This window comes from Sinocyclocheilus anshuiensis, unplaced genomic scaffold (assembly GCF_001515605.1).
Source record: "Sinocyclocheilus anshuiensis isolate Anshui unplaced genomic scaffold, SAMN03320099.WGS_v1.1 scaffold415, whole genome shotgun sequence".
NCBI classification, from domain to species: domain Eukaryota; kingdom Metazoa; phylum Chordata; class Actinopteri; order Cypriniformes; family Cyprinidae; genus Sinocyclocheilus; species Sinocyclocheilus anshuiensis.
Genome location: NW_015552655.1, coordinates 189621 through 211748, shown reverse-complemented (window position 1 = coordinate 211748; position 22128 = coordinate 189621). Strand labels below are relative to the sequence as shown.

The window sequence follows — 22128 nt, the reverse complement described above, 5'->3', positions numbered from 1 at the left end:
AGCAACGTCCTTGCAGATTCCCACAACACCCAAGCAACCCCATAGCAACGTTCTCACCTAGACCTGCCTAGCAACTCTACAGCAGCACCCTGGCAGCTTCCTAGAACACCCTAGCAACCCCATAGCAATGTCCTTGCAAATTTCCAGAAGACCCTAACAACCACATTCCAACGTCCTCTCCTAAACCTCCATAGCAACACCCTGGCAACCACCACAGCTCCCTAGCAACACGTTAGCATTTGCACAGGCAAACACAGCCCATTGTCTTCTGAAAACATATAAATCTAGTTTGTTATTCCAGACTGCAGCAAACAGTGTGATTTGAGGAGTGTACTGTGTTCACGTCTGCTCCTGACGGCTCTGTATTTTTGGAAGTGTAATTTGGACACAGATGGCTGTACGAGTCCCACATGAATATGAGGACGTTATTAATCACATCATCCATCTGCAGGTGATGCTGAATGGAAGCTGTGTTCCTCAATCCCAGTGTCCTTGTTCTGTGGTCTCGCTCCCGCTGACGTCCCAAAACCTCACCCTGGACCTCCAGGAACAGGAAGTTCCTGCAGGAACCGTCATTCCAGACTCCTGCAACTCATGGTACTTCACATTCATTCTGTGCACGGTTTGTGTTTCATGTGTAAATGATCTCTAACAGAAAGAGCTGCTGTGGTTATTGGATTGATATTCAGTGACACATGGATCTCAATCAGGCTTTTCTAAGAGCGTCTCAGTGTGGTGAAGTGAAATCCACATCCTCTCTTTGGACATAAAATATCGGCAAGATGTTCAGAAAGTCAGTCTGACATTGTTGAAAGAATCTGATGCTCTGGATGGAACAGCTGACAATATAATAGACAAGAATAACCATTCAGAATTCAAAATATGTGCATATTTGATTCATATACATGCTCATAAATCAAAAGGAAAAATGTACTGTATTTTTCCATAAAAAAATTAAGCCTATTTTGAAACATTTTTATAATAATTAACTTATCATTAACAAAATGCACCTGTACATTTTATTTACCATGATTCACAATACTGATTCTCATTACTGTAAGGTAATACTGTAAGGCTTATTTATTTATTTGTTTGTTTAATATTTATTCATGCTAAATATATTTATGTATTTGTATAATTTATGCTGAATATATTTTAAAAACTTTGGGGGTGGATGTTTTTGTCTTGGAAAACATTTCTAAGAAAGCTGTAACATCAAGCATGGAAAGATTAATAAGTGTTTATGTTTAATTACAGTGTCTGTGAAGGTGGGATCTTTACCTGCACTAACGAGTCATGTGATGGTGAGTCATGTGACCTCATACACTCACAGCAGAGACACAGAGGGTCCCACAAACATTATTTTTGTAGCTTCATATTCTTACTGTATGGCGACTATTGACTTGAGAGTAGGGCTGCACGATAAATCGCATGCGATATTTAATGCGCATCTTGTCAGAAAGCCGGTTCTGTAATCAGCGGTCAATCTCCATCACCTGCGGGCTTTCACATTGAGCAGCATTAACTACACAGAGCCGTTGTTCTCTGACGAGCTGCGCAAAAAATTGCGCGAATATAAATGTGGTTTTGCGCAGCTCGTGAACAACGGCTCTGTGTAGGTAATGCTGCTCAATGTGAAAGCACGCAGGTGATGGAGATTTACCGCTGATTACAGAAACATCTTTACTGATAAGTTGCGCGTTAAATATCGCATGCGATTTATCGTGCAGCCCTACCACATAACAATGCATTGTTGGACATATTAACTAGTAGTCTCGACTGTTTCCCCGAAACTAGAGTTACACGGTTGCACCTTCAGCATCGGGACCACACTGGTTTAATAATACAGGACTGTTGTTAATTACACCACAAATAGATGGTAAAGGAGTAACATCTGCTAATTAATCAATTCAAGATTGAAATTAATGTCCAATTACGTACATGCAGTATGTAATTTCCGACTATCATTTACATTCAGTTTATTCAGCAGCTATCTCCACAACAATATTTAACGCGCATCTTATGAGTAAAGCCGGTTCTGTAATCAGCGGTAAATCTTCATCACCTGCGGGCTTTCACATTGAGCAGCATTAACTACACAGAGCCGTTGTTCTCTGACGAGCTGCGCAAAAAATTGCGCGAATATAAATGTGGTTTTGCGCAGCTCGTGAACAACGGCTCTGTGTAGGTAATGCTGCTCAATGTGAAAGCACGCAGGTGATGGAGATTTACCGCTGATTACAGAAACAGCTTTACTGATAAGATGCGCGTTAAATATCGCATGCGATTTATCGTGCAGCCCTACTTGAGAGCCATTTTTAAAACATCTGAGACAAACTTCAGAATGTTCCTGAAACAACTTCTGAGCAATGAACTCTTACCTGTGTTTATGAATGGAAGTGAATGGAGCAGAGTCTGAATGCTGTGTGTTTTCATTTAGTGGACTGTGAGTGGAGCAGCTGGTCAGCGTGGAGCTCTTGCTCAGCGTCCTGCGGATCTGGACAGCAGTTCTCCAGCCGGACGATACGGCGCCAGCGGCAGTACGGAGGACGGGAGTGTGAGGGGCCGTCACACACTTCACGAGTCTGCAGGGGCCCCGAATGTGGTGAGAAACACAGTGTTGAGGGTTTGTGAGGTGTTCAGACCGAAAACACATTGGGGTGTAGCATTTTTGTTCAAGTTAATTGAAATATGCCAGTAGTGTATTCCTTGAAGTAACTAGAAGTGTAATTGCAGTGTACGTTATTTTATTAATGTATTATTATTATTATTAATAATAATAATTTTTATGGTGATGATGATGATGATGATGATTATTATTCATTAATTGATTATTATTATTAGTAGTTGTTGTTATTTTAATATTATTTTTATTTGTTTTAATTTATTATAACAATAAAAATAATGTATATATTTTAAATTTGGCAGCATAATAATAATAATAATAATAATAATAATTTATACTTTTATACAATTATTAATTAAATGTTAATATTTTTATTTATTTGTTTTGGTAATGTGAATGTATTTATTTGCTTAATAATAATAATTATTATTTAACAAATTTTACTTATTTGTTTTAATAATAATGATTAAATTTTTACCTATATTATTTTATATTTATTTATTTGTTTGTTTTAATAATAATAATAATAATAATAAATGGATTTATTTATCAATTATTTTTAATAATAATAATTTTATTTATTTATTTATGCAACTGTAACTGTTCTGTTTATTTAAAAATAATAATAAAAGAAAACAGAGTAAAAAAAATAAATAAACATAGCATCTGCCCTTCCCTAAAGCCCATTGGTTATCAACTAATGTTCATACAGCGTGTCCAGAGGGTGAGCGATGGCTCTGGAGTGAGCCCGGATCGGGGCGAGTGTGTGAGAGGGGGTGTTTGGACCTGTACAGCCCTGAACCGCTCAACTGCACGGGCCCCGGTGTCACAGAGGGCTGTGTGTGTGAGGAGGGCCGGTATCGCAGCCTGGAGGGCCGGTGTGTGATTCCAGCACTGTGTCAGTGTGAAGAGGAAGACGGGACACTTCGAGAGGTACACAAACACACAATCACCCGTCTCACTGCTGTGCTTTAGCCTGTAATTGCAGTGCTGGTTACTTTGTTTATTTATTCTAATAAGGAAGGTCATTAACGAGTCTGATGGATTAGCACTCAGGTCATTTGTAGAAAAAAGATAATTGCCATCATCAATAATGAAAAAAAACATTGAAAGGCCTTATGAGGTTGTCTAATTGAACTACAGTGGCGCTCGTTTAAGAGTTTCTGTATAAAGAGCGTTTGGTTGAATGAGACGGATGATGTAACTTCCTGTGGCTGGAACAAGGCCATCACCACAACATGGATGGATGGTATACAGTACACAATACTATATTAACAGCAGATCAATATTTACAAACTCTACATTCAAAAGAACCTGTTGTAGTATTTGATTCTTAACTTAAATATACCTATTTACTTTATTAATTCATGTTCCTGGTTTTATTATGAATGATTGACCAATGTTATTCTAAGAAATACAACAACAACAAAAAATCTAAAAATTCTAAATTCTAAAAAGAACTAAAAATATAATGAACTAATGATAACTAATACTTGTTAAAAAATGAATGTTTTTTTGCTCTTATGTTGCTCTTGCATTTATTTGATCGATAAAACTGAAAAATTATTGCAATTTAAAATAACTGTTTTCTGTGTGAATATCTGTTAAAATATAATTTATTCCTGTGATGCGCAGCTGTATTTTCAGCATCATTACTCCAGTCTTCAGTGTCACATGATCTTCAGAAATCATTCTAATATGCTGATTTGCTGCTCAAGAAACATTTCTGATTATTATCAATGCTGAAAACAGTTGTGCTGCTTCATATTTTTGTGGAAAGTGCGATACATTTTAATTTTCAGGATTCACAGATGAATAGAAAGTTCAGAAGAACAGCATTTATTTGAAATAGAAATCTTTTGTAACATTATAAATGTCTTTACTGACACTATTGTTCAATTTAATGCATCCTTGCTGAATAAAAGTATTAATTAAAATGGTAATAGCAATATATATTAAATATTATACATATTTTATAAATATATTTTAAATAATTTTTTATATATATTTTAATATACAGATACACTATTGTGAATATTATACACTATTATGATACTACTATTAATACACTAATAAATGCAAAACACAGGCACAAAATATTATCTAGAACTTATTTTAGTAGGAAGTGTCTGTCCAAGCACATTAATGTAAATATGAATGAATTTAACGTGTGTTTTGTGTGTCACAGCCGGGGTCCGAGTGGGTGGATGGCTGTCAGTCCTGTCGCTGTATCAATGGCCAGAAACACTGTCAATCAAACTGTCCTCCCCTTCACTGCTCTGAGGTATGAAATGTGTTGTTTGTCTTTCATATTCGCTTTCCTTCACCTCACACACAGAAAGATTTGACATTTCTCCGGTATATTCTCCGTTAGACATCCGCTGCTGTTCGGTTTCACATGCGTCGGCCAAATAATCAGTGAATAGCCTTGCATCAGTAATGAGTACAGGATGCCGTTAGAGGACCAGATGCTGGAAATAGACCGACCCGTTGTCCAGGCAACAGCTCCGGTCAGGGATAATGTCCCAGATGGCTCTGGAGTGACGCCTGGACGTCTCCGAAGCTTCTGCAGCGTCTCAGAGGAACCCAACATCTCCTCTGGGCTCCTGCGGATCACTGGGAGCAGATCTGTTGAAAGAAAAACTAAAAATACTCCCTCTGGTTCCTAGACGATTTGTTCTTCTTTATTCAGTCCAAATCAAATTACCCAATTTGCAGTTCTGCCGCCGGCACATAAATGTCACACCTCACTGAAGGAGTGTTCCTCTTAATTCCAAACTAATCATCACTGACTGAAATAAACGCAGACTGGACTTTCATAGTGTTTCATTTCTCTGCCTGTGGCGGCACCAAACCGAATTCCAGAAATATAATAAAAAGAGTTTTCAAAGTTGCAAACAGTCAGATAGTTCAGATAAATTGTGAGGTATAAAAATGCTGATGTGTTTAAACAGTGAAAACTCTCAAATCATGCAGTGCACTGGAAAGTTTCTGGAGTAACAATTGCATTCAAATGCAGGAGAGCTGCAAACAAACAACGCAAATGCAAATAATTAATAATAATAATAATAAAAATACTGATAACCATATAATCAACAACTTTTAAATGAATAGTTCTATATTTCTCCATCGCTCTTAATTTGATTGTTAGTTAATTCGACTGTAGTCGTTTCCCTCACTAAGCTGTCTTGTGCCTTTGTCTCTTTGTCCGATTTTTTAATTCTTTTTTTATTCAAATCAGGGTTTGTAATAGAAGTGTTATTTTCGTATCGTTGAGATAATATGGCAGTTTTTATTAATGTTTAGAATGTAGTTTTATTTTTATATTTCATTTTTAAAGTTTTAGTCATTTTTTTGTGTGCTTTTGTCAGTTTTTTAATGTCTATATAGTTTTTTTATTATTGTTTTTTAGTCCAGTTTTAGTTATTTTAGTACATCAGGTTAACCTAAATGAAAATGAGAAATACCTTGTCAACTAGATAACATAAGTTTTATTTTTTATTTTTCTTTCTTTCTTTTATTTATTTATTTTTTTTATTATTATTCATTCATTCGTTCGTTCGTTCATTCTATTTTATTTTATTTTATTTTATTTCAATTAAATTATAATTTTTTTTTGTTTTAGATTTAGGTCATTATAATTATCATTATAATTATAGTCCTGCCTCGTAGATGGATGGTTGGTTTGGTTCATTGCTTATAATTCTTAAACAAAGACTTTTTAAAAATCCTTATGGGAAAAATTTGTAGAAAATAAACTTAGTTGACAGGTACTTTTGCATGATGCATAAATGTGATTGATACACTGTAGGTCACATTGAATAATCATATTCCAATGTAAATGTCATCTGCCCATATGCATTGTGTGTGTACACTCTAAAAAATGCTGGGTTAAATGCAACCCAGTGTTGGGTAAAATATGGACAAACCCAGGGATTGGGTTGTTTTGACCCAACATTTGGGTTACTAACATTTAATCCAACCGCTGGGTCAAAAGAACCCAATCGCTGGGTTTGTCCATATTTTACCCAACACTGGGTTGCATTTAACCCAGCATTTTTTAGAGTGTATATATTTGAATAACAAGCCAAACAAACCAAAACATGTCATACATTACCTGTGGATTCTCAGTTTTACTCTATATTTTCAGTGTAAACATCTGAGCCCCTGTGGCAGTCGTATGGAGGCTGTCACAGCCTGATGCTCGTCTGTACTGTCAGCATCCGTCCATCCCACCGGCGAGCTATTCTCAGCCACCTGCACCTCTGATATGCTTTCTCTCCTGCTCTGTTTTCCAGGGTGAAGTGAAGGTGCTGGAAGCGGAGAGCTGCTGTCCCGTGTGCCGCAGAGAGTTTCCAGGTAAGAGTCACACAGTATCCCACTAATAGGGAAGAGTGAGCCTGCAGTCGTTCGCTGATGTTTGTCAGCACTTCTCATGTGCCACAGACGATTGGTGTAGTACACATCATTAAGTATACTGGAGCTTTAGCTAGTCAAACTACAGCCCGACTCCAGATCCAGCCGTGTAACTACATTCCAGAGATTGCAGGACGGTGTAAGTTCTTCTCCACTGAAAGGATCCGTTCGGGTAATTTGTGCGATATAAAAATGCTGACACGTTCCAAAACTCTCAAATCGTGCAGTGCACTGGAAAGTTTCAGGAGTAACAACCACATTCAAATGCAGGAGCGAATCTTATAAATCAAAGCTGAATGCAAATATTAAAATACTACTAGCCATATAATCATGCATGGTTAGTTAGAGTGGAAACATAATAGGATTATCAATTTTAAAATGCAGGAAGAAATGCTTTCCAACTGGTTGAAGTCAAATAAAATGAAACTCTATGGTGCTATTCTGTCATATAGTTATGTGACTGGTAATAGAAAACATTCCTATTTTTACATTTATCCCAATTCCTACACCTTACAATAAGGTTTTAACATTAATTAACTCTGTAAATGTTATTAAAATAATAATTATTATTATTATACTACGAATAATATAATAATACATTAATAATAATAATATATAATTTATATTATAATTATATTAATATAATAATATTGTACTACTACTACTAATACTGTAATAATATAAACAAATATTGTATCTGTTAATATTATTTATTAGCTAACGTGAACTAACAATGAATTGTTGTATTTTTATTAATTAACGTTGACAGATTAATACATGCTGTAACAAATATATTTCTCATTGTTAGTTAATTTTAGTTAAATGCATTAACTAATGCTATTATATTATTGTAAAGTGTTACCATTAAAAAGTATAACAATGTTGTTTATGCATTTACAAAATTATCAGTTGTCCTATTCAAACTATACGAATCATTTTGCATGTTTGGGTTGGTAATTTTAATACATTTGGATGTTTTCATTTTTTTGTATGATAAGTGTAAATTAAAGTCAACATGAAATGCAATTTAACCCACTTTACTTCTGTAATATGATGTATTTCTGAGGGAAACTGGATATTTAGATTTTATCTATCAGGAATCAGTTGGATGGAGAAAAGTGATGAAAATGACAGGTGGTTGAAAAATAGGCTGCAAGTGGTTTCTGAGATGAGGCAAGTTATTATATTTGAATGAAACATAACAAAAACAAAGATTATTCTCTCATCTGTCTTGAGAGCCTTCATTAAATCAAATGTGATTCTTTTGATTGTAATTCTTCTTCTGTATGTTCTTCTGTTAATTGCTGTCTCTCTCTCTCTCTCTCTCTCTTCTTCTGTCCTATTTCCTCCTGTGGACATCACTTTCTCGTCTCCAGGGGATCCGGTTGCCGAGTGCCGTCGTTACACTGAGGTCAGGAACATCACCAAGGGCGACTGTCGCCTGGACAACGTGGAGGTCAGCTTCTGCAGAGGGCGCTGTTTGTCCCGGACCGATGTCATTCTGGAGGTGTGTGTCGCCGTGTCGTTCATGAACTCTGATCTCTGAACTGTGAAGTGCTGCATGAACTTACACAGGTTATTAACGTATGCATCAATCTAGATTCTTATCTACTTACGAATTATTCTGCTTATAGATTTTGGATGCATTGTGTGTTATAAATGCATCAATGTGGAAAGTCTGCCTAATACTGGTGGCATAAAATGTTTGGTCAATAACTATACACTGTTATATTAATTACATTGTTAGATTAATACTGTTAACCATAAAACATATTATAGATCAATGGTGTACTAAATGATATCAGGGAACATTGTATTGCATTTTTATACTTTTTTTAGATTTACAATTAATAAACGGTTATATTTTCCACTGAAATAACAATAAATAAATGATGCCTCAATTCATCTTGGATGTATCAGTCTACATATATATATATACATATATATATATATAGAGAGAGAGAGAGAGAGAGAGTGATAAAGATATATGATAGATAGATAGATAGATAGGAAAATTATTCAAAATTATGTATAAATATATATAAAAACTAAATAAATTTTACATGCTGTACAAAAAAGATATCAAAATTATTTATTTATTGTCTTATTTCAGTAGAAAAGATGGATAACTGTTTATTACTTCTAAAACTACTGTTTATATTATTTATTTTTAAATAATATTCCTTGATATCATACCATTGATGATCTAAGATAAATCCTAATATTGGTCAAGATGGATATATAATGCACCCATAATATGTTTTATGGTTAACAGTATTGATCTAACCTTGTATCACAGTAAATAATATAACAGTTCATCCAGATTGTTTATGACTGTGGTAAATATTTGATCAGATTCATACTATATTAAACTCCCAAACGAATCCCCATCAAGTCTGGTACCTTTTCATGCTGTACATAACAATCAGTCACTGATTTCTAACAGCACTAAAGCGCCAAATTGAACCTGGCTTGTGTTCTTTGTTCTTGATTTAAATGTTTCATCAGTGTGAATGTTTGCTGCAACTATTTTAAAATGTGTTTGATCTGGAAACTTCTGTCAGGTTGCCATGGAAACCAGTCTGCCCAGTCGCCACGCTCTAGCTTCAACGGCAAACTCGCACCTCTCTTTTCCCTCTTTTGTCTTCACATCTGCCCTCTCCTTCTGCATCTCCTAATGGGCTCAGAGAGAGCGAACACGCTCTAAATGATCCCACCATTCCGCTCCATCAAAAAGAGCAGGCCATTGGCATTTAGGCAAATGTAGCGTGAATACAATTTGGATTGTTATCCGTGGGTTTGGCTCTTTTCCTGTCCGTTCTGGCCTCTGATAACGTGTCTCTCTCTCTCTCAGGAGCCGTATCTGCAGGCGTTCTGTGACTGCTGCAGCTACAGGCTGGACCCGCAGAACCCCGTGCGCTTCCTCAGCCTGCAGTGCGCCAGCGGAGACGTCGAGCCCGTCGTTCTGCCCGTCATACACAGCTGCGAGTGCACCAGCTGCCAGGGTGGGTAATGCCAGAGGAAACGGCCTCAAACAACATTCTGTGTCTCTGACATCAGGGGTTGAATCTCCTCTCTGCTTTGTTTGGAAAGATTGACGTGGTGTTAACGCATGGCAGTTTATGAGGACAAACGGCCCAAGAGAAGGGTTTGCTTTTGACGAAAACAAATGATATTAGGCAGAATATCTGTGCTTCTGTTTCAATACAAGAAAAGTGGATGGGGATTTATACTGTCAAGCTCCAAAAAGGACCAAAAACACAGTTTAGGCACCTTGAAAATGTGCATTATTTTTCAAGTGTTTGTAGCTTTTTAAAAACATTTTGTTAAACTGTTGCAATAAGAAAAAAATGCAAAATATGTACTCAATAATTCATATACATACATTCTTAGACTATTTACTATGCAAAATATATTTTTGTATCTTCCAAAAATAAATGGATACATTGAACTACTATAAATTAAAGCAACTAATTTGATAAAATTCAATTCAACTAGTTGAGTAGATTCACTGATTACTTAAACGTTTTGCACGTTATGTAATAAATCTTTGCAGGGGCAATATTATTGTGAATTATTCAATTGAATTATTAATTATCTGCTAAATTAATGAGGGTTTTTTTGAAGATGACTTTACTTGTAATTAAATTTATTAATATACTTAATAAATACTCAATACTTTTGTCTATTTGTTTTTACCCATATAGCTTTCTTGAACTTTTTTCTAACAAATAGTAATGTTTCAGTATATACATATAAAAGTATATACACATAAAGTCATATACATACATTTTTAGACTATTTACCATGTAAAATATATTTTATTTTCCAAAAATAAACAGATAAATTGAAGCACTGTAGAATAAAGCCAACTAAAATGATCAAATTCACTTCAATTTTCAGAGTAGACACACAGTAATTACTTAAACAGGCATTTAGGCTTACAAATCATTTATTTCATAAATCAGTGTGGGCATATATATACTTAGAGACACAAGTATTACTTTATAGTTGAAATATTATTTGGTAGAAAAAAGTAATTTAAAGAAACTTTTGGTGAGAAACAGACTGAAATGTAAACAGTTTTTCACTGATAATGCAGGAGAACAATTAAAATCAAGCCTATCCATAACAAAAAAAGCTATCGTATGACTTCAGACGACTTGCAAACTGCTTTTGTTGTGCTTTTTTCTCCAAGTATAACTTCACTGTATGAAAAACAGAAGCTCAGACATTGAGCCGAATGTCTCCTTTTGTATTTCACAGAGAAAAGAAAGAATATGATATGAGGTTGGAGCAACTTGAGGGTGTGTAGATGATTTTTGGGTGAAGTAACCATTTATGTAATTAATATCAGCAAACTCTTCTCATTAACTTCATTGACGTTGGCGTACATGAATTATTCATGATGTTTAATGGTCATCTCTGAAGGGTCTGCAGTATTTCTATTATGTCAAAGATAAATTCATAACCAAAACATGATGTTCTCATGCTATAATGAGCAGGCTGTAATGAGACGGTGCCACCCTCATTGTAATGTACGCTGCGTTTCCTACATGCCTAATTTCATCAGGCTGCTTCTCGTCAGTGTTTAGTCATTCATCACTGCGATTGATCTCATTAGCTAATTGAATCTCTGGGACTTCACTTAGAGGGGTCGCATTTTTTATCGTACGGCATCATGGAGCCATTTCATGCAGATTGATATTTACCGATACGCTCGTGGGCTGTGTAGACAATGCTGCAAAATTTGTTCGAAAAATGAAATAACGTTTGAATAGCAAATTTTTTTGGGCCCAGAAGAGATCGTCTGTCTGACTTATGCAACTTTCAAGTCGTGACATTATGATGGGGTTTACGAGACGGGCTCAAATGAACGGCACCAGTGTGGAAACTGTGGATTTTCTTCAAGTGGAGGGCGTGCCAGTTAAAGAATCTGATATACTGATCGTAATTAAACTGCCATTGTGAATGTTGTTCAATTTAGCTTGAGTGCATTATGTATTGTTGATGAAAAACAGCCATAAAGCTTCCTAGAACAGTCATTTAGCCACTTCATGAGGCGACAGGCTTTCGCGACCACACTATTTCCCATAATTCCCTGTGGCACCACAAGAATGATAAAATACACACAAAGCATCAATTACACACATAATGCACTTCCTTTGCTCTTTATTGTTTGGCACTAGCGCTAAGAGCTTCCTGTCTTTGTTGAGAAGTGAAAAAGAGTGAAATATGAAATAGCTTGAGATGTCAGTTTTATTCCAACCAAGTCACGTCGTAATTACAATTTCCAACCAATAAGCAAGAACTTACCAGGCTGACATCTGTTTGTCATCACTGCTTGCAGTTATGTTGGTTAAATATATAATGATGCATTGCAAAAATGTTTTTCTTCCTAAGTCTTTTCATTTCTATTGTTTTCCAGTACAAATATCTAAACATTCTTAAATCAAGATCCATTTGACCCACTTGAGATGCACAATGACAAGTATTGTTTTCTAAAAAAAAAGAAAAAAAAAAAGTATCAAAATTAAGTTCATGCTTAATACAAGAAAAAAAAAAAATGCCAATAAACTTTATTCTAAGGAAAAACACAAGTTAATTTTTCATTTTTGTCTTGTTTTAGGCATAAACCCACTTAAAGGAATAGGTCACTCAAAAAAAAAAATTAGCTGAAAATGTACTCACCTTTAGGCCACACAAGATTAGGATGAGTTTGTTTCTTCATCAGGTTTGGAGAAATGTAGCATTGCATCACTTGCTCACCAATAGATGCTCTGCAGTGAATGGGTGCCGTCAGAATGAGAGTCCAAACAGCTGATAAAAACATCACAATAATCCACACCACTCCAGTCCATCAGTTAACATCTGGAGAAGACAAAAGCTGAAACAAATCCATCATTAAGATGCTTCTGGCTAAAATATGTGTCCATAATACCCCCCCCCCCAAAAAAGAATCTCCTGTTGTCTCACATCAAAAACCACACACATTTTTGTTCAGAACTGTTTTGGCTTGTAAATGATGCTTGCTCTGTGCAGATTTCTCTCCTGGTTCAGACTTTTTCACTGGAGGAAGCATTATTATAGATTACGGACTCGTATTTTAGTTAAAAACGTATTGATGGAATTGTTCCAGCTTTTGTCTTCTCCAGATGTTAACTGATGGACTGGAGTGGTGTGGATTATTGTGATGTTTTTATCAGCTGTTTGGACTCTTATTCTGACGGCACCCATTCACTGCAGAGCATCCATTGGTGAGCAAGTGATGCAATGCTACATTTCTCCAAATCTGATTAAATTGTATTACTTTACATCTCAAGTAACAAAACAAGACAAAAATAATGAGTAAGAATCACTTTTTGCAGTGTTTCAGGGACTAAATGTTACCATGGGTGCTGACTCTGATTCAGGCCACTGAATGCATATTCAATTAATTTGTCATGTGCAGCTTATGCTCAGGGCATACAGTGAACTTTCAGAAAGGTATGAATCAAGATTCCAGGTTAAAATACTCCCAGAGCTGCCAAATTCACAGATTTGTTCATCTGCTTTTCCACTTTCCGCAGGCGGAGACCTGTCGAGACGCTGAATGGCCACTGATGAATGGACAGATGCTGCGTCCTCGTATTTGTCCAGTGTTCTTCATGTAGCTTGTCATTATATGACCGAATCTTTTCTATTTAATATTTCCTAAAGCTCTACGAGATCTACATTCTGTACAGCCTTTAAATTATGTTATGATTTATTACTTTTTTCAGGCTTTACTGTTTGCATTTTAATGAAATGCTCTTTATTATACTAGCTCTGTTGATTATAAAGAAATTAATTATTATTATTGCCAAAGAAAATCTTCTTTCACATTTCATGACAAATTATTTCTTTAATAAATGTTTGTAGCAATTTTTTGTATCATAAAAAGGTGTAATGAACAGCTGTTTTTACTTAAGTGGATAGATTTATTAAACACACTGGTTTGATATTTAAAACTTTATTTTATATATACTTTCTTACATCAAATATTTTCGGATATTATTTATTTCTAAATGCACTCAATCTATTCTGTAGCCATTTTACATTTCCAAGTAAAATTTAAAATTCTAACCACCTAACAATGTATTCATTACTCATTTCAGTCATTTTATGATTTTTAATTGAAACTATTTTCTTCATCAATAATGCAATTCAAAATGATTGATAAAGTGCAATGAACTGCAGTTTTCTCTTTGATTTTTGATGCAGCAATTAAACTAACCTTTTCAGTATTAGTGGGTTTATTTTCAACAGTAAATCAGACATGGTTGGAAGTGTATTGAAGAAGAAAAAAAAGCACAAATGCATCCTAATTATTGCATTTGCACCTTGTGAAAGTGTGTCATGTGTGCATTCGCCTTATGACCATTTGCCGATAGTGAATGAAAGGGATTGATGGGGAGGAGGCTGGAAGATCTCACTGCTGGGATGCTTCAAAGACAGTCTGACTAAATATGGGTAAAAAGCGCCGCGCCCCCTTGTGAAGCCCATCTCGCGCACCCAAACAAATCACATGAAGATAGATTTCGCTTAGAGTGTAGAACTCCACTGTTTTGGCCTCTCGCGCTAATTGGAAAGAAGTTGCGAAATCGATGTTATTGCACTGAAAACCTCCGCGCAAACGCACAGTACTGCCGTTATGTCCACGAGGAGCGCCTTTTGTCTGCACGCGCGTGACGGCGCAGGGAAACCCCACGTCCACCGAGCGTGCATCGCCGGTGACGTATCATGTACAGTTTGACAGCGCGACTCTGTTTGTGCAAAACAAAGCGCAAAAAGCTACAACTGCCAGGTGAGTCAGGAGATCGCGCATGGAGTCTGGACAAGCGTGAAGTATCCCAGTTTACCTTTGATCTGCGACCCGTGATTTCTGGCCGTTTCCACTGAAGCCCAGGGCATGGCGACATCAAGGGTTCGACACCTGCGAAAGGAGCCGAATGGCACGGATTGAAATGAACTATATGCCTATTTATGATTTCTACAATCGTTATTTATCTGTAGTTTTGCGCTTTTGAAATACCGCTTTTTTTTATTATTATAACTGCGTATATCGCTGTTCTGTATAATCCTATTCAGAACAGTAATTAAGTTTAGCGATATTTGTAATTAAATAGATGCAGACACCACGCTTCCTATTCAGAACAGTAGCCTAATTATTTAAGTTTAGCGATATTTGTAGGCGCTCGTTGTTGTTGGTCACCATCGAAACGGAAGGAGCGCGAGACCCCAGGCGCGATACACGTAGAATCGCATCTCTTTTCTTCGAAGCGCTTTTTTTTTCACCGAATAAAAACTGAGAAGAGCGCAAGGGATACCCGAGGACTCAACTATGGTAAAAATTAGGGTACGTTACCTCGCGAGCGCGTTCCAGTCACACAGAGTTCAGCATCCCACATGTAAACAATCCCCCATTCGCGTTTAGAAACCGGAAGCTGCTGTTTGGATAAGTGAGCGTTGAGCGCTGCTGATGAAGTTGTCGCTGTGCGGAGCCTCGCGTGCCCAGGGCGCGAAGAGAGTGGCGGGAAGGTCAGCTTGAGCTCGAGACACTCCGCTGGACTGCGCGCGGGAGGATGCCGGTTCGACGGGGGCACGTCGCGCCGCAAAACACTTTCCTCGACACAATCATCAGGAAATTCGAAAGTCAAAGTAAGTTTGTGTTTATTTACAGTATTATACTTACAGAATAGCCTACTATGTTTTTTGTTTTTGTTTTTTTGGGGGACTTGTGCCGCCATGGCTGTACCGCGCTTTTCAGGTAACGGTTTATTCCTGTCAGAAATATTATGACAGAATTCACCTGAGTGTATTAGATTACTCCCTGTCAGATCAGGTAGAAAATCACACATTAACATGACAACTACACGTTACTGCTCTTTACAGTGTGGTATTCTTGCAAATACCTTGGATAATACCATGGTAACATAATATATAACACTCAGTATCATGTTTTATATCGACGTAACATGGTATCACCACAGTACGTTTTTTCATGAGACTTGCTAATGTGTAAACAGGTGTATCATAGCTTCAGTGTCACCTGAAAGCTGAATAAATAAGCTTTCCATTGATGTATGGTTTGTTAGGATAGGACAATATTTGGCCGAGATATTATATGAAAATATAATATATGAAAATCTGGAATCTGAGGGTGCAAAAAAATCAGAATATTGAGAAAATCATCTTTAAAGCTGTCCAAATGTAGCAATGCAGGAATCTGAGGGTGCAAAAAAATCAGAATATTGAGAAAATCATCTTTAAAGCTGTCCAAATGAAGTTCTTAGCAATGCATATTACTAATCAAAAATAAAGTTTTGGTATATTTACAGTCGGAAATTTACAAAATATCTTCATGGAACATGATCTTTACTTAATATCCTAATGATTTTTGGCATAAAAGAAAAATCTATAATTTTTACTCATACAATGTGTTTTTGGCTATTGCTACAAATATACCCCAGCGATTTAAGACTGCTTTTGTGCTCCAGGGTAACATATATTATGAAATATATGTATGTTACTGATCATATAGAGTCAGGACCAGAGAGTTTCTGTATCAGGCTGTACATCATCCTTTATTTAGACATGTTTGGTGCTGATTAGAATATACTGTAGTGTATAGTCCTTTACATATATTTTTCAATTTTCATTTTATTTCCCTTGCTACTTGAATAACTTACAGATACTTCAGTTTTTCATCCATTGGTGACTATCCTATTAATTTGTGAGTCTCATGCGATGTTATTTTAGGTCTGATGAGATAAATGCATCTAAACTGATGTAGTTTAGAGTTGAATTGAATTAGCTTGTGCTGTTACCCTTGCATGTGATTTTGAGTTCTAAAACTTTAATTAGCCTCAATTATCCTGATGAATTCGCTGGTCTAACAGGTATGGAGATTCATGCAATGAGTCTCAGATGCGAATCTTCTTACTCAAGCGTCCTCCAAAATCTAACTGGCTTTCAAAGAGCCGATCAGTCTTCATTTCCATCTTTCTCAGACCGGAATTGTTTCGTTTCCTGAAGCAGCTTGTGATGTTTTTGTGCTGGGAAATAGTGAAGGTGACATCAGTGAGTAACACTGCAAAAAATGGGCAACTTTGTAAGACTGCCTCGTGTGTTGATGTTTCAGCTCCAGGGAGCAATAATAGGATGTTTTTCCTATGGATAACCAAAGGTTTCTTCAGACCGTCTACCATTGATTATCTCAAACATTTAGACTGCTTAGATAATGAAGACTGTCTTTAGTTAGATGTCCTTGTCAGTAATAGTGGACTGTAAATGTCAATCCATAATTCTGAATAAGGGTGTGCGATATGACGATTTTTGATCGTGGATGATAAAAATGTCTCCACGATCTGCTTTTGAAGAAATATCGTAGTATGGTGCTACAGCGCATATTCTATCAATTGCAGTTCTGGCGCCTCCATCTCAATATACTGTACAACGCCACATGCATTCACATCAGCGTTAACTCAGCGGTAGACTTACTCTCACAGGACACTGTACTTATTCGCTGTCACAAAAGTACATTATTTGCATCTGCTTTAAAGCCTTGCCGGTTAAATGTTTCATTCGCGCGCTTGTCTGACGTGTGCTTTTTCTGAGCATTTATAGCATTTATTTATAGCATTTATGTTGTTATGTTGATAGGTGTATCATAACTTCAGTGTCAAATGATAACACTGATAACAAATTGCGATTTCACATCAAAGTTGAATAAATGAGCTTTCCATTGATGTATGGTTTGTTAGGGTAGGACAATATTTGGCCGAGATACAACTATTTGAAAATCTGGAATCTGAGGGTGCAAAAAAATCGAAATATTGAGAAAATCGCCTTTAAAGTTGTCCAAATGAAGTTCTTAGCAATGCATATTACTAATCAAAAATTAAGTTTTGATATATTTACTGTAGAAAATTTACAAAATATCTTCATGGAACATGATCTTTACTTAATATCCTAATGATTTTTGGCATAAAAGAAAAATGGATAATTCTGACCCATACAATGTATTGTTGGCTGTTGCTACATATATACCTGTGCTACTTAAGACTGGTTTTGTGATCCAGGGTCACATATGATAAATTATCTTCATTGCTATTCAATATTCAATGAGGAATTAGTTCATAATGAAGAGCCAAATTATTGGAAACAGTTCTGAATTGCTATAAATCAAGTCTGGTTTGCATCATTTGGTCAGAAGTGACAGAAATCAATATATTTTCACTTTCCATCTTAACCTTACCACTACCCTTCCTCCTTCAAGATGCCACGTCTCTCCCTCGGGTGCTTTAAATAATTTATTACCTTCCATCAAAACCCATCGCAAGCTTTTGAGAAGTGCTTTGGAGGCATTGGAGAGTAAGAGTCCTTCAAAAGTGCATTTCATCACACGTGGTCATCGCACTGACCAGAAGCTGCTAGTGTTTCTCCTTCAGTGTTTCTCTCCAGATGGCTTGGATCTGTTTTTCTAGCCTTGAAGTCTCACACTAGACCGGTTCAAAAAGAACACTGTGTGCTTCCTATTGTGAGCAAACACGATTTTGATATCTCAGCCGAATATTAAAAACTCATACATTTTCTCTCCGGTGTTCGGTAGATGAGATGAAATGTCAGATGAGAACAATTGCTGCAACAAAACAATAACCCAAAAATAAAAGCGACCCATGCGTGTGTCTCACAAGTGCATTCGTGGCTGATATGCCAGTTTTTAGGTGATATTTGTGGCCCAGTGTCTCTGAAGCGTGAGGTCAGAACCAAGCACGCATTCACAGAGCCGTGAGACCAACAGAGAACAACAGCAACACGAGCATCACTGTGGCAACTGCTGAAGACACTGCCAGAGAGACCGAGTCCCGAGAGAGAGAGAGAGAGAGAGAGAACTCCTTCTATTCCTTCTCCTTCTATTGCAATTCATCCATCTATTGTCTTATCTATCCATTGTCTGTCTGTTGTTTATTGTTCCATCCATCCATCCATCCATCCATTCGCCTGTCGTCTATAATTGAACGTATAAATATAAAACTTATTAAAATTATTATGTATTTAATATAAATATATAATTATTTATCTATCTATCTATCTATCTATCTATCTAGACCAGGGATGGGCAACTTTGATAGTGACGAGGGCCAGCATTTTTTCTCCTTTATACCAAGGGGCCAGATTACTAATCCACGTCCACACACCTTTTAAGCCGTTTTACTCAATTTCCTTTTTATTGAAGGAAATGAAAGTATAACTAATGTCATTTGTTTTTAAAGATTTTATTAAGTATAAAACTTGTGCAGTTATGCTAATTCAGAAGGAAAACTTTGTTTGTCAGTGGACAGAAATATTACCTCGACAAGCCAATGTAAACATTTCAATTGCATTGTCTGTAAATTTGCAACAAACAAATATACAGAGGTCCTTTTTTTTATTAGTAGCCTACAGAACATTCTCAAAACAACCTAAAAGGACAGTTAAAAAGGGCTTAATTAAAAAAAAAAAAAAAGTTATTCCAAATGGTACCATAAAATACTCTGGTATCTGCAGGATTTTTAAAATCAAATTTAAGACCTTTAAAGACCTTTTTAAGATCTGCACTTCACATTTCAGCCTTTAAACAATTTTTAAGAAAATGGATGAGTCAAAAGTATCAATTATTATATTAATTTAAACAATTATTATCGATTAATTATTATATTAAATATCGTATAAATATATCTTAGTGCCTTAATTGTTTAGATTTTTATAATGCATTAGCTTTTTGTCGATCCACTGGTTCACATTTAAAAATATGTAGCAAAAATAGCAGATGGGCTTATTGAAAAAGCACATTCGTTCTCTGCCAGCAGGTTTCACTTTCGAAACTGCAGAAATATAGCAGTTTCCCCGGTAACCGCAGTACACAAAACTGACATGCAGCGCTCAAGTTTATTCAGTGAAATCGTAGCCTTTTGAAGTTTAATCGTCATATTAATCCATATAGCGATTCTTGTTTTTCCGTCCCCAAAGACCTCTTATAATTTAGATTTTTTGTACCATTTAAGAGTTTGCATGACCTTAAATGTAAACAATTTAACTGAAGACGTTTTAAGGACCCGCGGAAACCCTAATAAGAACATAGTCCAGTGCAAACATTTCTGTCATGCATTTAGCAAAAAGCTTTTGTTGACTATGAATTTTACCTTTGAAATTTGAGGCAAGTGCAACTCTACATCATACATCATAAACTGAAAGCAATCTTTACGTGACTTGCTTTTCAAATGTTTTAAAATTGATCATCCGAGTCTAATATGATCCAGCGGGCCGGCCCGCGGGCTGCCAGTTGCCCATCCCTGATGTAGACCCATTCCATTCTCCCAACTTTTCATGAACAGCTTTCTACTTTCTTCTGTTCTTTCTCTCACCTCATTGTAGTTTTAATACTGTATCATAAAGTCTTTAGAGGACAGATGCATCAGAGGAGAGTTTGAGATGCACATTTCCCCACCGCACTGAACTTTGCTCAGCATTAAGGTGGGGTATTTATAGTTTTCTATATAAAGTTGTATTTTTCCATCGCCTGCTTCGCTGTCACATCGCTGTTGAGTTGTCATGGTCTACTTCTGACAGTATTCTGGGATGCAGAGTGGTTGCTATGCCATCTCTCTCTCTCTCTCTCGCTGTAATGGAGAGCGGGTGAGATCACAGTCTTATCGGCATGCTGTCAGAGGAGTTGGTGTGATTAAATTTCACCGTGGTACAGGTGTCCATTCTACTTTGTCTTATGTCTTTCTGCCTCTGTCGCTCCTGTTCTCTAATCCGCAAACTCCTACACCAAGCATTAGTTTGTAGAGATTTCGCTGTACTGCAGTTGATGTATTTGCACTGATATTAGTGTGCTGGACAGCGTTACATTATTTACATGTCAGAGCGATAAAGAAACATGGTGTAAGGTTTAAATTACAGAGCAGGAAGTGTTCCAAACATGTCAAGATGAGGAGTTTGGTTGCGTATAAGATCTTGGTGATTGTATCTGCTCTTTAGCTCAGCTTGCATGCATGCTGTTTTGCATATGTATATGCATGCACATATGGCTGTTGTATTGGTGTGAGCTTGCATTTAACAGTCTCTAACAGGCTCAAGTTTGCATCTAAGACAAGCTGGCAGGAGAAAGAGCACACTAACACCTGTGTAAAACCCTCAAACACATACGTGCAATTAACTAGATTCGCTTTCCTCCTTGTTAAAGCCACACAAAGAGGATTTGCTGTTTCCTTTGCCGTCGTCTTTCAGGTACTGCTCATCGCTAAACGCATTGTTCTCTTTTCTCAGGAGACATGGCTTGTTCTTTCCTCACAGATAAAAGACCAAGATGAGCTCACTTTCATCCATTTAAATGTGCCTTTCTTTCTCAGTGTTTGTTAGTGACTCTGATGCACCTCATGCGAGAAAAACACTACAATCTGTCAAGACTTTGAATGATATGCAGAATGTGTAAAAGAACTTAATACATAATATATTAATATGTATTTAATACATGTCACGATGCACACACACGAGGAACGAGGAGACGCTGGAGAATACTTTAACAAGACTTTATTTACAGGAACCAAGGGAGACAAACTCAGGAAGACGTTTAACAGCGGACAGAGAACTTGGGACTGGGAACACTTTTTAAACACACAGGAGGAGGGGATGACGAGACACACCTGGGAGCAATGAACTTAACTAATCAGGGGAGGAACAGGAAACTAACCAAATAAGGGCATGGGAAGGCACATGGGGAGCAGGACACACACAAAACATGGAACAGAGTCTGACATAACGCCCCCCTCCGGAAGGCGTGTCTAACTGGGGATCAGGAGCCCTTCCTGGGCTATACTCGGGAACAGAAGCCCTTCCTGGGCTGAACCGGGGAACAGGGTAGTGCTTACGTGGTGTTGGCACTGGAGGGCGCTCTGGAGGAGCAGGCACAGCAAAGCGCCTTCGAGGAGCTGGCACTGGAGCGAGCTCTGGGGCTGGCACATTATCGTCCGTGGGGCTTGCCACACTAACGTCCTTGGGGCTTGCCACACTAACGTCCT

The 22128-nt window shown here is 36.9% G+C and overlaps 2 protein-coding genes across 2 annotated transcripts in view; both read left to right on the top strand.

The window, feature by feature from the left end:
• The window catches only part of sspo (SCO-spondin), a 95431-nt gene extending 85376 nt beyond the window's left edge, over window positions 1-10055 (top strand). The window contains 7 exon segments of the mRNA XM_016458678.1: window positions 452-597; window positions 1258-1304; window positions 3339-3559; window positions 4815-4910; window positions 6925-6985; window positions 8419-8549; window positions 9897-10055. Coding sequence (XP_016314164.1) covers window positions 452-597; window positions 1258-1304; window positions 3339-3559; window positions 4815-4910; window positions 6925-6985; window positions 8419-8549; window positions 9897-10055 — 861 coding nt within the window.
• A 5544-nt stretch (window positions 10056-15599) lies between these two features.
• LOC107667232 (potassium voltage-gated channel subfamily H member 2-like) overlaps window positions 15600-22128 on the top strand; it is a 134268-nt gene continuing 127739 nt past the window's right edge. The window contains exon 1 of the mRNA XM_016458857.1: window positions 15600-15721. Coding sequence (XP_016314343.1) covers window positions 15646-15721 — 76 coding nt within the window. The 5' untranslated portion in view covers window positions 15600-15645. The remainder of the gene's footprint in view (window positions 15722-22128) is intronic.